This window comes from Caretta caretta, chromosome 25 (genome assembly GCF_965140235.1).
Source record: "Caretta caretta isolate rCarCar2 chromosome 25, rCarCar1.hap1, whole genome shotgun sequence".
Taxonomy (NCBI): Eukaryota; Metazoa; Chordata; order Testudines; family Cheloniidae; genus Caretta; species Caretta caretta.
In genome coordinates this window covers 12,575,167-12,590,325 of record NC_134230.1, presented here as the reverse complement: position 1 = coordinate 12,590,325, position 15,159 = coordinate 12,575,167, and the positions used below count along the sequence as shown (strand labels likewise).

General features: G+C 42.7%; 1 protein-coding gene across 3 annotated transcripts in view; it reads right to left on the bottom strand.

The window, feature by feature from the left end:
* The window catches only part of KDM4B (lysine demethylase 4B), a 177,271-nt gene that overhangs the window by 57,548 nt on the left and 104,564 nt on the right, over positions 1–15,159 (bottom strand). For all 3 annotated transcript variants that reach the window (XM_075123313.1, XM_075123314.1, XM_075123315.1), the window contains exon 11: positions 1,755–1,951. In XM_075123313.1, coding sequence (XP_074979414.1) covers positions 1,755–1,951 — 197 coding nt within the window. The remainder of the gene's footprint in view (positions 1–1,754; positions 1,952–15,159) is intronic.

The window sequence follows — 15,159 nt, the reverse complement described above, 5'->3', positions numbered from 1 at the left end:
TTACAAGGTTTAAAATCTGGGTACTAATTTTAAAACGACAATTTTATATGGTCAGTTTCATCAACTGGGAGAGTGAAATCCAGGACAATATTTCTGTGCCACCAAAAAGGTCTCAAATGGCAAAGACAGTCTCTTATTGCTAAAAATTACTCCATATGCCAGGGAAGACATTTTTGCATTGCATTAATTTAGTTTTGGTTAAAAAGTGTCAGATTGTGTTTGGAGGATTTCAAAGCAGGTGCTGCATGGACAGATACAGCATATATTTCATCACACCACCCTGTCAATGAGCTTCAACCCTTACGGAGAGGGTTGGACTCTTGGACTAAGAACAGCAGCTCAGTTCCCACGACCCGCTCAATCCTTGACCCTTCTGATGAAACTATAAGAGGACCAGTGGAGATGTGGGCACCTGTCCAAAGGGAAAAGACTAAGCAAAACTAAGAATCAGGGTTGTATTGGGGAAAGTATTTTTATATATACACCCAGCAGAATTTTTTTTTTAAATAATTTTGACAAATAATATCAATGTTCATTTTAAAGCATTTTTTCTATTTTATCAATTTAAATGTTCAGTTGTGAGAGATACTGGTGGGTTCAGGATACTATTTATGATTGCAGGCATAGAGGTTCAAAAAGTTAAAGCTTTATAACCATTAACACACAAATTGCCAACATATAATGTCAAAATATATAACGTAAATATCCTTAAATCAAACTTAAGCCACACTCTTCTTACTTTGCCTATCTGTAGATTTTGATAGTCATCAGTGGAAATATTTTTTGTTGGTTTGTGTGTGCAGGGTGAAATCGAGGGTTACCAACATTCACCAATGAAAGTCGAATCCTTCCAAGCCTATCTATATGTGCCAATGTTAATACTAATAGTTGTCTGAATTTCTCTAGTGTCCTACAACTAAGGCCCTTCACAAACATTAAGCCTCACTCTGGGATGTAAAGTAGCATTACACCATTTCACATGTGTAAAACCAAGCACAGAGGTTAAGTAACTTGCCCAAAATGTCACAGTGAGCTAGAAACAGAACCCAGGAGTCCTGACTCCTGAGCCCTGGATGTACATACTAGAATTCAATCTCTCTCAAATTTAGAGAAGCTAAAATAAGGTAATCAAATCTCATGCTTCAGAGCTTAAGTCGCCTGCAAAAGTCAGGAAGCAATTTTTCCCCATGTCTGTCTATGTTTGTATTCATACCATACCAATCACTGAGACAGGCTATATGCATGACGGCAGAGTGGACCTGGGGAATTATGGGTTTAATATGGCTTTGTCTAAGAGATGCCAGGTACAGGCTACCGCTGGAGGACAAGATACTGGACTCTGGGCTGTTAGAGGAGTGTAAACCCTTCTTCTCACTTGCCTGTAAACTCCTCCCTGGAAATATCAATTCACTGAGCCATCACACATTCCCAGCAGGACCTTTTTGACAACACTTGCCCTACACACAAGCCAGCTGCTTTAGGGCTCTTAATCACAGCGACTAATGCAGTACAAATGCCTAGATAAATGGGAACCCACAAGCCCTAGGAATTTTGAGCTCCATTTGTACTTTTCTTGTTAGAGATGGGCAATTGAAATTTTAACCCCAGCACCAGAGTCTGTACCGCCAAGATTGCACAGCAGCTCCTCAGGCACTCTTCAGGCAGGGGTTGGTAGCTACCCCTCAGACAGAGACGCCCCAAATACTCTAGCCACTACAACTATGAGCGTCTAGTGGATACCACCCCCTCCTTACCTGCGGAGCAGCTTAGCTTTCAGCTCAGGCTTTGTCTCATTCCAGGCATCCAGCTCTGGGCTGGTCAGAGCTGTGGGTTTCATGTGGTCCAGAATAGCACCATCTTTCCCTTGTTTCCACAAGTCATAACGTTCCGGTTGTAGAACCCTCACAAAAACATCCATGGAAATCTTCACCATGTCTTTGCGGCACGTGCACTGCAAGAGAATTCCAAAGACCATGATCAGTCCAGTGCTTCAGCCAGTGTGCCCAGCTCAGAGGAACTTCCCCCTTCCAACTCCTCCAGAGTTTCCCCCTCCCAAAGCAGATTAATACTGTGCATATCTACTTTATAACTCCCACAGCTGATATCAGGGGTGTATAGATGCGTGAAAGTATTTGGTGAAAACTTGGAGAATGAATTACTCCATCTGCGCTTAGAATAGATAAGGCAAAGGCGGAGACTGTGCCAGCTCCCCAGGCAGCCCTGCCAGTATCCCTCATCCTTGATCTGGTGAAACTTGAAGAGGCAATTTGAGACCTCAGCCCCCAATTAATCCTTTTCCTGTCCTCTGAGGCTGCCACCAAATTTGACAATTAGTGGGAACTCAGGTAATGGGATGCTGGTCTACTGAAACTGATTGAGGCCAACAGTCAGATGGTAAGAAACTTTGGTTTCTATAGACCCAGGCAGGTTTTGACCTGAAAGCTTGGAGATGAAAGATTCTAGATCCCCATTATCCATTCGCCTGTAAGCATGTAACTAATACAAATAACCGCCCCAGGACAACATTTCCTAATGGAAAAAGGCCTCAAAGGAACAAAAGCTGAACCTGGTGCCACACCGTACCTGTTAAATCTTACATTCCTAAATCAAGATGTCTGGTTTGGAAATGATTGTGCACAGCAAGTGGTAGAATCCAGAATCAAGGCCTGTTCACTGCTGGCACAGGAGCACAGCTCTGATGTGAGAAGTAGCATTGTCCAGCTGTCCCCATCTACCAAAAGTTAACTGACTAGTTGGCAGGAGTTTGTGGGGAGGGGGAAGGGGGCATGCACTGACCCCTCTGGATGCAGCTAGTAACCAAAATGCTTGCTTGGCAAACAGGTCATTGAAGCAGGTCATTGAAGCAGCTGTGCCCACACAAAACAGACTAGAATAAAAACACAGATGTGTACCAAGTAGAGTGGTCAACCAACAGCCTTCAAGGAAAACCTGACTGATATTAATTTTGTCTGAGTTTGATTACAGTTCAACCAAGAGAATAAATTTATCCACATGTTAAGGAAATGATTTTCAAAAGATGCTTTCAAAATGTATTTATTACTCCTAAACAGTTGCCACAATAATTATTCCCAGGAGTGGGATTGTAACAGTTAAACTGTTAGAACTGAACATCAGAGACAGAAGCTTGGCTGTGTCCACACACAGCCTCTGGTGACTAAAGACTGGAGGTCTACAGCACTGAAAAATGATCTGTGCTACTGCAGCTTCAGAAGAGATTGGTACATGTAATTGCAGGGGATACAGAGGGGGAAAGAGATGAGCAGATGGGAAGTAAGGAAGAGGCTAAACAGCAATAACCATTTTACATTTAGAGGAAGCATCTCTAGACTAGGGAAAATTTGTACCATTTTTGGGGCTACCAAAACAGCATTAAAATTGACCTATGGAACTACAAATACACATTTATTACTGTGCAAGAGACTAGATATAAATGTATTTTAGGTGGACAGATTTTCACCATGCCAAACTATATGAGTCACGTATGAGACTATCCATACCCCTTACAGAGAGCAATCTGCCCCCAGCACTGAAGCACCGGAGCATGTATGCCTCTCTGTAAATTGCTAGCAAATCAGGGGAATGCAGAGCTTCACAAAAACCAATTTATCACCTCAAGTGAGTTGTGCTTACTCCTTTTCTGGTGTTCGGAAGCAGGTGGCACCCTACTAGCTGGGCTCTCAGATAACCACAAACTCCTGTCTTGTTTTACTCTCACACTGGATTTCCACTCTGCTTTGTAGTCAGAGGATGATGTAGTTAGAGCCATTTTCCAGGACTATATTTTTAAAGCTGTTTCACACCCGCACCAACACATACCCTTTCCAAGACATCCGCTTACATTTCTATCACTTTCTCAGCAGTGATGCACAAAATTAGACAGTGTATGGCTGTGCTCCTCCCTTTTCTTCTCTCATTTGTTACTAACAGCATTAAAATATTTATAGCCCTGAATGTGAAGCAGCAGAGAAGAAATGTTCTCTGCAGAGCTCCCTGCTGCCCCAATTCCTCAAGCCAGAGGATTTCCCGCCCCCCCCCCCACATTCTTGTTTTTCATTTCATGAGGAGTGCTGGCCACCTTCTGCTCTGCAACGAAGCACTGACTTGGGGAGCAGTAATAACCTGACTGTACTGAGCGGGAGCGAATATTTATGGCCAGACAATTTCCAGCAAACTCAATTCATTTAATGAAAAACAGTGCAGGAAAGAAAGGCTTGGAATGTAATTTGGCCAAGGAGCTGCCAGAACCCAGATGGTGCCCCATGCTTCAGATTCCGGGCTGGGCAGAAGCTTTTCCCAGTGTCTCCATCAATTGTGGCTTAAGGGATTTGTATCGAGCGGCTTTTCAACTGCTTTCCCTTAAGTAATTAAAAAAGGCACCTGTGTGCTCCTATGAGGGGGAACTTGAAGTCGCACCCTGCAGAGCGGATCACCAGTTGGTCCTAGAGATTGGCCCTTTTCCCCTTTGCAAAGGGCTAATCCAGACAAAAAGCTGTATAGACAAGGAACATCCCCTTTCCTGCATCTGCCTTGGTACCAGCATGTGTTCAGCACACTAAGGTCATCTCTCTTCAGGGAATACAGGGCAAATATCCAGCCAGATGGGTCTAAGTATCCTGAATGCAGCCATGAAAGCCAAAACAGGTAACACTAACTCCCACAAGGCAGGGGCTGCAGGCCCCAAAGGCTCAACGTACAAAGACTGCCAGGAATTCATACACTGGGCTATTTCAGGTCCAATTGTTGTTCTGGGAAGTGACACTCCAGGCTGCAGTCTCCCTGGCTTAACCTCCACAATCCCCTACAATGCCACCAGTCTGCAGCAGCCAAGTTCCCCGCTTTCTACACAAATGTAACATGATGTATGTTTATATTTCAATTTTAATTTTATTTTATTGCTTTCACACTAGTGAGTATGAATAATTTACACACAGCCTCTCTCCTCTGGGGCCTCCTCCAGCCTGTGCAATGATATTTCCTCAGCCACCGCAATTGTGTCATATTCATGGTTCCACAATGGCCAAACAATTCTTCCCCCCACCCACTTCTCTCTGCCACAGCAGCGTAATCCTGCTTCAAGCAGCAAGTACTCTCAATGCAACTGCAAACAGGGGATGGGGGGGGGGGGTGTTGTGGAGGTGTAGAAGGCTGGCTTTACATGCATCCGCTGTTTTTCCCGGTTGAAACAGGACCAAGAATGTATGTATTCTTCAGCTTTCCTGTTTAGATAACTCATCCAGTTCTCAATATTTTGCCCCACCTCCACACCTTCTTAGCAATATTTGCAAAAATGGAGTGATGGGTAAGTATCTAAATGTGGCTACAAATGCTAGAATTTTTGAAGGTGAATCACACACACTCTCTCTCTCCCCACCTCCATTTATCCTTCTTCTGCCAATTTACAAATAGGGACAGAAAGCTCTCTGAAAGGGAGTTTAGCTGTGCCCTTAGTTTCTAATGGAAAAATTAGGAACAAATGGGGGGGGAGGGGGGGATGGAGGCAATTCAAGGAGGTTTGAAAGGTTCTCTCAAGTACTGAGAACTCTGGGGACCTATCGTGTTCCAAACATTGTATAAAACGGTAAGAGACCAGGACCAAGGAGTAACTGGTGCCCCCTGAATGACTTGTACTGCAGGAGCACTGATTCTGCTCTATAGTATAAAAATGGTAACTACATTAAGGAGCCAGGCCTCTTCTGCTTATAATCTAGCTATGAATAAAGGAGACCAACTCTTTTTGCAGGATGTTCAGAAAAGGGGGTGTAGAAGACGAGGACACATTCAGAATGGATAGGAAACAACACTTACAGTTCCTCAGTTTCAGATCTCAGGTAAGCATGAACCCAGATGAGGGATGCTGAGCAGCCTCCTCAACTCCAAGAACAGAAGAGCCACCATTTGGATCCAAGGAGCTGACATTGTATCTTAAGACATTAAACCTTCCTCACAATCAGTCCAGGCCACACATCATGCACTGAAGCCATGTGGCTGCCCTCCTCTCTCCTGCCCCTTATTTACTGTTATACACTCTGGTGACATTCCCTTCAGCTGTGCCTCGCATGTGGAGATACTGGACATCTTGATGAGCCGCGCTTCAAAAAACCCCTCTCCGTACAGCTGTTTGTGACAATTTAATCAATTCCCTGAATGTCTGTAATGGATTTCTGTGACTGTTGCAGAAAACACAGATCAACTGGCATGCACGAATCAACAACCCTGCCCATGTCTACTCTGCTTCTCCCAATTCTCCTTGCTGGAGGGTTAGGATGGGATAAATAGCACTTCCTAATAAGCTATGTCATTAGAGCTGGAACACTGACAGTTCACCAGAGATTGTAGAGAGAGCATGCAACACCTGTATGCAACATAGGTGGTAGCTCTCAATATTTATGATATATCTTCAAATTATAAAGTATAAATAGGATAGAAAATAAAATAAAAAGAGTCTGCACATAAACAAAGTGTGGTAAAATAGTCCAAAGCAGAACTAATCACATTTAAATTAAAGCTACATAGACTCCTGAGATTTAGTACCTCATTATAGAGTTCAATTTGCTTTCCTAAAATCTGTGCTTTCAAATTAAAACATGTCTAGGCCTTTTAGTTCCAATGTTACAAAATGAGCAAGTCTACACCCAAACGACAGCGTTAAGGAGAGGTATGAAATATTGTTTCCTTTATGTAAGCCCCTAAATGCTAATACCTTTAGACAAGATGGCATGCCTTGGGCCAGTTCTGGACTGGATTTTAAAAGATCTGCACAAGGAAAAAAAATCTGCTCGGAAAACGCTGCCCCAGTTCCTGTCAGTGGCACAAAAGTTTAACCATTGCTACCCTTTTGCCTGGATTTAATAGGTACAGGATTTGATTTGCTGTGTGGCTTAGCCAGCGTGCATCATATGAATCACTTTTATAAACAATAAATGTCTTTCTTCTTCTTCAAAAAATGGTGCTGGCTGGACTACAGAAACCCTGATGTGAAGTCCCAATCTTCACAGCACAACAGCCCCAACTCCCCTTTACATCGCCTACCCATCGACAGGGCCAGCTCCAGCTTTTTTGCCGCCCCAAGTGGTGAAAGGGAAAAAAAAGGAAACAAAGAAAAATGCAATTGAGCTGCCGCTGAATAGGAAGGGAGGGAATGAAGGACCTGCCGCCGAATTGCTGCCGAAGACCCAGATGTGCTGCCCCAATGACGCACAGACTGCCTCCCCTTTCTATTGGCCGCCTTCCTTCGCTGGTGCGGGCCCTGCCCATCGATACATGCTACAAGTGAAATGCTGTAAAAAAAAACAAAACAAAAAAAAAACCCATTCAAGCAGCCCAAGGAATCTTTATGACAGGCTTCCTTCTCTGCTCTCTCAGTGGAATTCATCCCTGCTTTAGACCCACAGAAGGACTTAGTGACAAGGTCACCAAAAGCATGGACCATGACTAAATGGCAACATGAAGGCCGTACACTTGTCAAGTCGAAATGACAGATGAAAAAATTTACAGCTATGGAGTTAAGGGACTTTGGGATCTAATCAAGCATCTTTGAGTCTCTTCTCCTCTCATTTGGTACCCAGATTGCCATACCAAACTGCTGGGAAACAGCGTGGCTGTCACCATGCATGCCGAGAAAGTGACAGATCAAACAGCAGAATATTCATAACCAGGGTCTCCTAGGACCTGCTGGCAAGTTCAGAGGAAAATGAAAGTATGTTGTAGGGTTTGCTGTTTTCCTTCAGTTACAGTGAATCAGAGACCCAAAGCCGTAACAAATTGACTTCTGAAAAACAAAATAATGACAGCTCAGTAAAAAAGCTTCACCCAGTGAACCCCTCACTGGCCTGTTGATAAAATCCTGCACCCCTGGGTGAATGCCTACCATTTTTAACACAACAAGCTCTCTCTCATCCTGCCTGCACTCTAGACAGAACACAGGACTGCCTACATGAAGCATGAGAGGGCAGAAGGCTAGTGCCCACATGAATCATGATTCTCAGACAGACTCAAAGGGCCTATTTAGTGAAATAACTGAAATATATATATTTAGTTTTAGTGTTTCCCTTGAGCTAAGTATTTAACAAAAAGCCTACCTTCCTCATAGCCCAGAAAGGCTTTTTAAGAATTCACCAAATCCACATATTTTCTATTGAGGCTTCCTCTGCCCCCATCTTATCTCTCCTTTCAGAAGCTAGCGACTTCATTGACCGCCTCCCCAAGGAGCAATAGGGATCTGGTTATCAAAATATAGGTTATGAAGATAAAAACATGGCAGGGACTACTTATGGTCAAAGCAAATGTGAAAGAACCATAAACAAATCTGTTTAGATAATCTGAAGATCCCAGCTTGGAGGACAGTCAATATTGAACAGATTTCCCTCTCTTCGCACTATCACAGAACACAGAGTTCAGGCTAGTCTACTGTAGTATACAGAGTTTATTAAAATACAAAAAAAAAAAAAGACAAAAGTAAATAAAATCCCCACCTTGAGTCCTGCAACTTATCCCATCCCAGCAGATCTGATCAATTCAGAACTGGGACAGCAGGCCCCTTTGAGAGCCTGAAACTGCATGAACACAACAACACATTTTTCCTAAAGAGGCAAACAGTGTCTTATCCCTCCAAGGGCTAAAAAGTCATTTCATTGCCACATTCTCACAGTCTAAATGGGAGAACTGATTATTTAGTCAAGCCAAGGACCTCCTTCCCATTATCTCTTACCATCTCTTTACCATTCCCAGTAGGTGGGAGTAGGAAAACTACTAAGTCTCACCAACCTTTTATCATGTCTTTCAGATTTGTCAAATTGTCTTCTATGACCACTAATAGTCCTTTGTAAAAGGACACAAATTAAGTCAAATCACTCATTGGATAAACAGTAATAAAAAATAAAACAAATATACAGAAAGCTGGATTTCATTTTATCACTTTTCTGGAAGGTGGATTCTCTCCCCAACAATTGGCTTCCCAGCTACTAAAAGAAAACAGAATCCAATCTGCTCAGTAGCATATGGAAAGTTAATGCGAAGGAACATTTCTCCCCATGCAGAAATAGAAGCTTAGGTGAAATAAATCAGTTTTTAAAAAATGGCACTTCTGGGCCTCCTGCTGAACTCAGGCCTGTTTTGAATGTTTTGGTGAACTCAGACCTGGCAATATGCAAGATCAACCAAGACTGAACTAAATTCCATTTTGCTTTAATGCTGGTTTAAACACAAGAAAAATGTATACTTTCAAAGATGAAGTTCTTCTCCTTGTTAAGCCAGTTTTAAAAACAGGACAGAAGCTTTGGCTTGATGCCTCTAACTCTGGATTGCCCATGATGTTGGGGTCATAGAGGAGGTTGCTTTAAAAGCAAAATGGCTGCTTCCAAGAGGAAGCTAAAATTCTTATCCACTAATTCACTTATATTGGGGGGAAAACACACATTGCTAATTCATTCACACTGCCTCTTTCCACCTAAAATTTCAGAATACTAACTGAGCAGGAAGGTTACAGGTTTCTGTTAACTACTCAGAGATGCAGGTGTCTCCAAAAGACTCCCTTCCTAGTATAATACCCTAACTGGCAGGTTTATGTCTTTGATCTAATTCAGGCAGACAAGGGTTCAGCTAATTACTACCCACCCACATATGGCAACGGAAACATAGTCATGCGCCCTCTCTCTAAATTTTCCTTCCACTGAACTCCACATTCTGTGACTTCAAACCGACACCCATTTAGATGCCCAAGTTTTGTAAACTGGCTGAGGCACCATAAGTTGCAGGAAGATGCCTAAGCAAGATGGGAAAGGTGAATGAGGACTACCTGTCCTCAGGTTAATGAAAAGTTAAATTTGAAACAAAACAAAACAAAATAGGAAGAGCTAAAAAAGTGCATTTGCATGTTTACTCGCTGGTAGTTGAAAGCTTGTGGGAAGGAATGAGCCTTGACCCCCTGCTTCTGGTGTAATTACTAGCATTGCAGTAAGTCTCAAAAACAAACCAGTTCATTAGGAAATCCACTGGAAACACACTGTAGAGTTTCATAAACAAAACAATTAGGCAAAAATTTCCAAGGACTCCCCCTGGTCCTTGGCTGCAGGGCATGCTTCCTCTCTGCTTGCTTCTGTAATGCTCTGTGCATGTTTTTGCGGGTAGAATGACAGTAGATAGGTGGCAATTGGTGTCAGATAAGGGCAAGATTTACCCCATTCTGTCCATAAACAAGATCAAAACAGAGAATTCTGGTTCAGAAAACAGAATGGTAGACAGTGTTGAGAAGTCTCTCTTATGTTGGGCAAAATTTAATTGCTTCATACAAAGCTTCTTCTAATATCTTAAACTAAAAAAACAATTCCCCAAAACTATTGTGCGCCTTCCCTCAGAGTCTTCACTACGTAGACTGAAAATCAGACGAATGTTTCTAACCATCAGGGGAATGAGATTCTGGAACAGCCTTCCAGTAGGAGTAGTGGGGGCAAGCAACCTAGCTAGTTTTAAGATGCAGCTTGATAAGTTTATGAACAGTATTATATGATTGGGTTACCAGCAACAGCAACGAATGGGACTCCATGACCCTAGAGGTCCCTTTCAGTCTTAAGTTCCTGTCTCTGTAGATCTACATCATGTGGTTACTCTGCAACTTCAAAGCTCTCAAGGCATTAGTCTGGGATCTATCCTGAACACATGCAGGCGGTTCCTCTATACAGCAAACAGAATTACAATACAAAACAAATTCCAAATCAGTGAGATCCAGAGTTTGAGCCTAACAGGACTGTCAGAATCCTCTCAGAAGCATTACAAATAGGGATTCAATAAAATATCAGCTCCTTTCTTTCTTCACAGCCTCATTCCAGTTTGTGGGCTAAATAAAATGATTGCCTATGTAGTAAGCATTTTATAAATTTGAATCGAACACCACCTGCTGAGTGTCTCGAGACATTAGTAAGAAAAAGTTCAATTCTCTCCACTGTTGTACAAGATTTACAGCTTCATGAAAGAAGGCTACTCACTTGTACTTCTTGTTCTCAAAGTATGTAATTACAATAGTCCACTGACAGTTGCGATGCTATGGAAACACAGAATATTCAAACACTATTGTATCAACTTTATAAATGTTTATGTAACTTTACCTGCAAGCTAATGATTGTATACCTGGCTGAATGGGTGAGCTGAAAGATGTTTCCGGTAGGAACTAAAAATCAATGTTGAAACAAAGCAGGTAACAGGTCTGCATTAGACCTGAAGTACTTTAAATCCTACCAGACTCTCTCTGTGGAAGATGAGTGACCAGTTGGTAAGTTAGATATGTACTTAAGCTGTTTTCCATTACAATTTGTTTTCTCTAATGTTTTTGTTCTAAATAAATAGTACTTTGCTCTGTGAAAGCTGATTGGCCACTGATTAACCCTGTCATTGTCCCTGAAAGAACAGGCTTGCAGGTGCTGCGGTAAAGCTAAGTCTGCTGAGAAAATCACAGTGAATTGCAGGAGTCTGCAGCCTAAGGCCTAGGTCTAGAGGGAGAAAAATCATGGGACTCTGCCCCAAGAAAGATGGCAGCTAGAGGCGGAGACTTCAGTGGGATGGCCTTGAGGAGGCCACAAGGAGGTCAGAGGTGCAGTTAACTCAGGAACTAGGACGGGTTATGCTTTAAGTGAGCAGATAGCAGCACCCACACAACTTCAAAATTTCCAAGCTGCTAAGCCATAGCAATCCTAGACTACCCCGCTGAGAGGGTAAAGCAGTCTCTATGCATACTCTGCTTTCCATATTTTATTATTATTATTTTTTTACCTTTTGTGCTAAAAAACCCACCAAGGATCTGTCATTTTACACCACATGCAACCAAGTTATGGAGAGATGGCATCCATCACTGTCACAGTTTTGCAGAAATGTAACTCTGCTCAGTGGAACATAAATGTGGCACTTTAGACATGGATGTTTTAAGATTTAGGGACGGTTTATGAAGGCATATCATCAACTGGCTAAGATGGTCTGTAATCACTTTCTCTTTTTGTCCCAGGAATGGCTTGGGGGATCACAGTCCAGTCCCACATCCTGTAGGAAATAGCCCACTGGCTTATGTGCAGCACAAGGCCCTGATACTTTGAAATGAAGCCATCTTTTTGGTGACCAGGTCCAAAAGACAGAAAACACAAAGGCCCTGCCTACGGAACACCTCTTTATGGGTTTCCCATCCCAGGATGATACTTCCATCATTACTATAACTTAGGGGAAGAATTTGGAAGTACTTTCCTAATTGCAGATCAGGCTTTTTCATAGGATAGCACAAATCATTGTATACCAAAGGAACACAACCACATTGTTGTGGGGTTTGACCTGTGACCACAGGTACCTTATGGAACAGATTGCCTCACATGGCGTTATATATCATTGGTATCACAAATACCACTGCAGCCAATCAGGACAACCCTTCATAAAGGTGGCCCCACTTTTCCAGTGATGTAGGCCTCATGAGTAGCACCTCCATGTATCACATACAGAAACAAAATGGCATCCTCCATGTGGCATGTCTTTACATGTACACTGCATGGGAAGTCATGCTGTGCAGAGGACGCCATTTTGTACAGCAGGTCTGCTGCATGGGCGGATGTGTTCAGGGGCCCGAAGGAATCTTCCTGTGAGCCATCAGTTGGACCAGACTCAAATCTGCCAATGGGTAACGTGTAACCAAAGTATGTGACAAATAACCAGCCTGTGGAAAACCTGTGTTTTGTTGGGTATCATGCCAAAAACTATTATAATCAGTCAATTATAATTATAAAACCTGTGTAGGATGTTTTTTCGTTATGTGAATTAAACAAACAAGGAAGAAAATTGGAAAAAAACTATTGGAAAATTGGAAAATTCCATTATTAGCAACTATGAAAACCTTCAAACTCTGGCTGTCAACAGGGCTTGAACCTTGGACCTTCACGATCCCCAGGGAAGACCTCTAACTCCTGAAGTTAAAAGAGCATTTTATCGTCTATAATCACCAAATTGTTCAGATGGGGGAAACGAATTCCTGTTCTGAGCAGGTATGCAGCTTTGACTGCTGCACAGGGTGAAACCAGCTCAAGAATACCTCGCCTCACTGCTCCCCCTCCACATACAGGCATACACATACTTTTCTAGAAAACAGTCTTGGAAGCAAACTCTACCAAGCCTGACATGCTTTTCAGTTTAGGGTGTATACTGGCACCTCTTCCAATAAAACAAAAACAACTCTCTTATGGTGTACACAGAACGCTCATTTACGATACAATGAATTGGCCACAGTATCTTCTGGCATTACTAGCATCTAGTATGTACTTTGTATTAACCTCTTTTCAGAGGCTAAGAAGCTAAAGTTCATTTGGTGTACCTTCAATTGCAAGAATTTGGCAGACAGAGAGAGAGTCTGTGCACAAATAAGGCAGGCAGTAAACTAGGCATATATCTGAAAAAGGCAAAAGATAGCACAGACAACCAAAGCTCTTTTGAAAACCATGCAATAAATGAAGTACTCCAAATTCTTTCAGTCGGAATCTACATCCACTTGCAGATATTTTCAAAGCAGCATGAGGGACTGGTGAGTTACTGAGAACACACAAGATCCGAATCCTTATGCATAATTCTCCTCTCTGAGCCACCCGGTGAAAACCTTGCACCTGTCACCACGGAACCAAGCTGGAAGAAAATTAGGAGCACTTCTGTCAAGAAAGACAAATGATTAAACAAACTTGAGCCAGAAATCAGGACAGGCAGTTTGGAAGGAATCTGCTCCAACTACACTGTCACAAAAGGCAGCCTACATTTTAAAGTGTTTCTTGTACACATGGCTAAGGATTGGGGGGTGGGAGGGAGAAGATAGAGAAAAGAGAGAGAGGAAGTAATGAATACTAGTGTTTAGAAGGTATTTAAAAAGGCATCGGGGTGGAGGGCAGTAAAAGGGAAGGGCACTGAGAGGAGAAAAAGTCATTCCTCTCCCAGCACTGCCAAGGTAATTTGCTCCTGGAATAGATGGCATTAATATATTACCCATGCATCAATACTATCAAGCAGATAGCACTCCTCTCCGATTTCTCCTGCTATGAGGCCATCTACCATACAGAGAGACACAAAATAGCAGACTAGCTGAAGATGAATCATCTCCAACTAGACCACTGGAAAAGCAGCAGCAGCAAAAACAAGTTTTATTTCTAAGGGCCTTGGGGAGGTGAGCAGAGTGGGCAGGAATATTGGGGCCCTGCTCAGTGAGCAAATGATTTAACCAAGGTAGACAGGAGTGCCGCAAGTAGAGAGAACAAGCATCTCAGCTGTAGTGACATCAGTTTAACGTGAACATTCATCATTTCCAAGGAGCCATGAGCACAAGGTTGTTCAATATGGACTCATTGTCACCCTGAAGGCAAGGGAAAAAACTCTCAGCCTGTGCTCACCCACCCATCCCTCTTACTTGCCTGACCACCACACCACCCTTTTCCCACACACACCCCTCAAGCACATCCACTGCATGCTCCAAGGGAAGACGAACAGGACAGAGACATGAGATGACTCATTTCCCCCGAAGCACATTTACTGTGAAAGAATAAAGATGCATTTAAATTACACTTGTAATCGTTTTCTAGGATTCCCACGGAGTTTGAGTTAGATTCCTGTCACCAGCAGGAAAAAGCCACAGGGATAGAGATGTTTGGAACTATGAATTTCTTTTACAACAGGAAGCCAAGTAAGTACTCTCATTCTTTGAATGGTTAAAGCTGCTCCCACTTGCTAAAAGAAGGGGGAACAGGGAACCACAAAGAGAGTGCTAGTTTTAAACCGAGCATTCAACATTCATTTAGAGTTACATGACAGATGCACTGGCCCAGATTCCAGCACAAAGAGCACCTGCAGCCAGCCTCACCAATCAGGAGCATGAAAATGCTTTTCAATCTCAAAGCACATCTGATCTCAGTAACTTACGTAAGTTACTATCCAGAAGGAAACTTGTTTCCCAAACCAGCTGCTCTATTTTAACTGGCATACTCATCAAGGATTCTAGCTTTGTATTTGGGCTTTCAACAGGCTCAAAACAATGGGGATTTGAGTTCTGGGGAAGTAGGAGGCCTATGAAAAGACAACCTGTAACTTACCTTCTCCCCCCCAGCCAAGTGGAAGTAAAGAGACAAGCAGTATTAATAATAC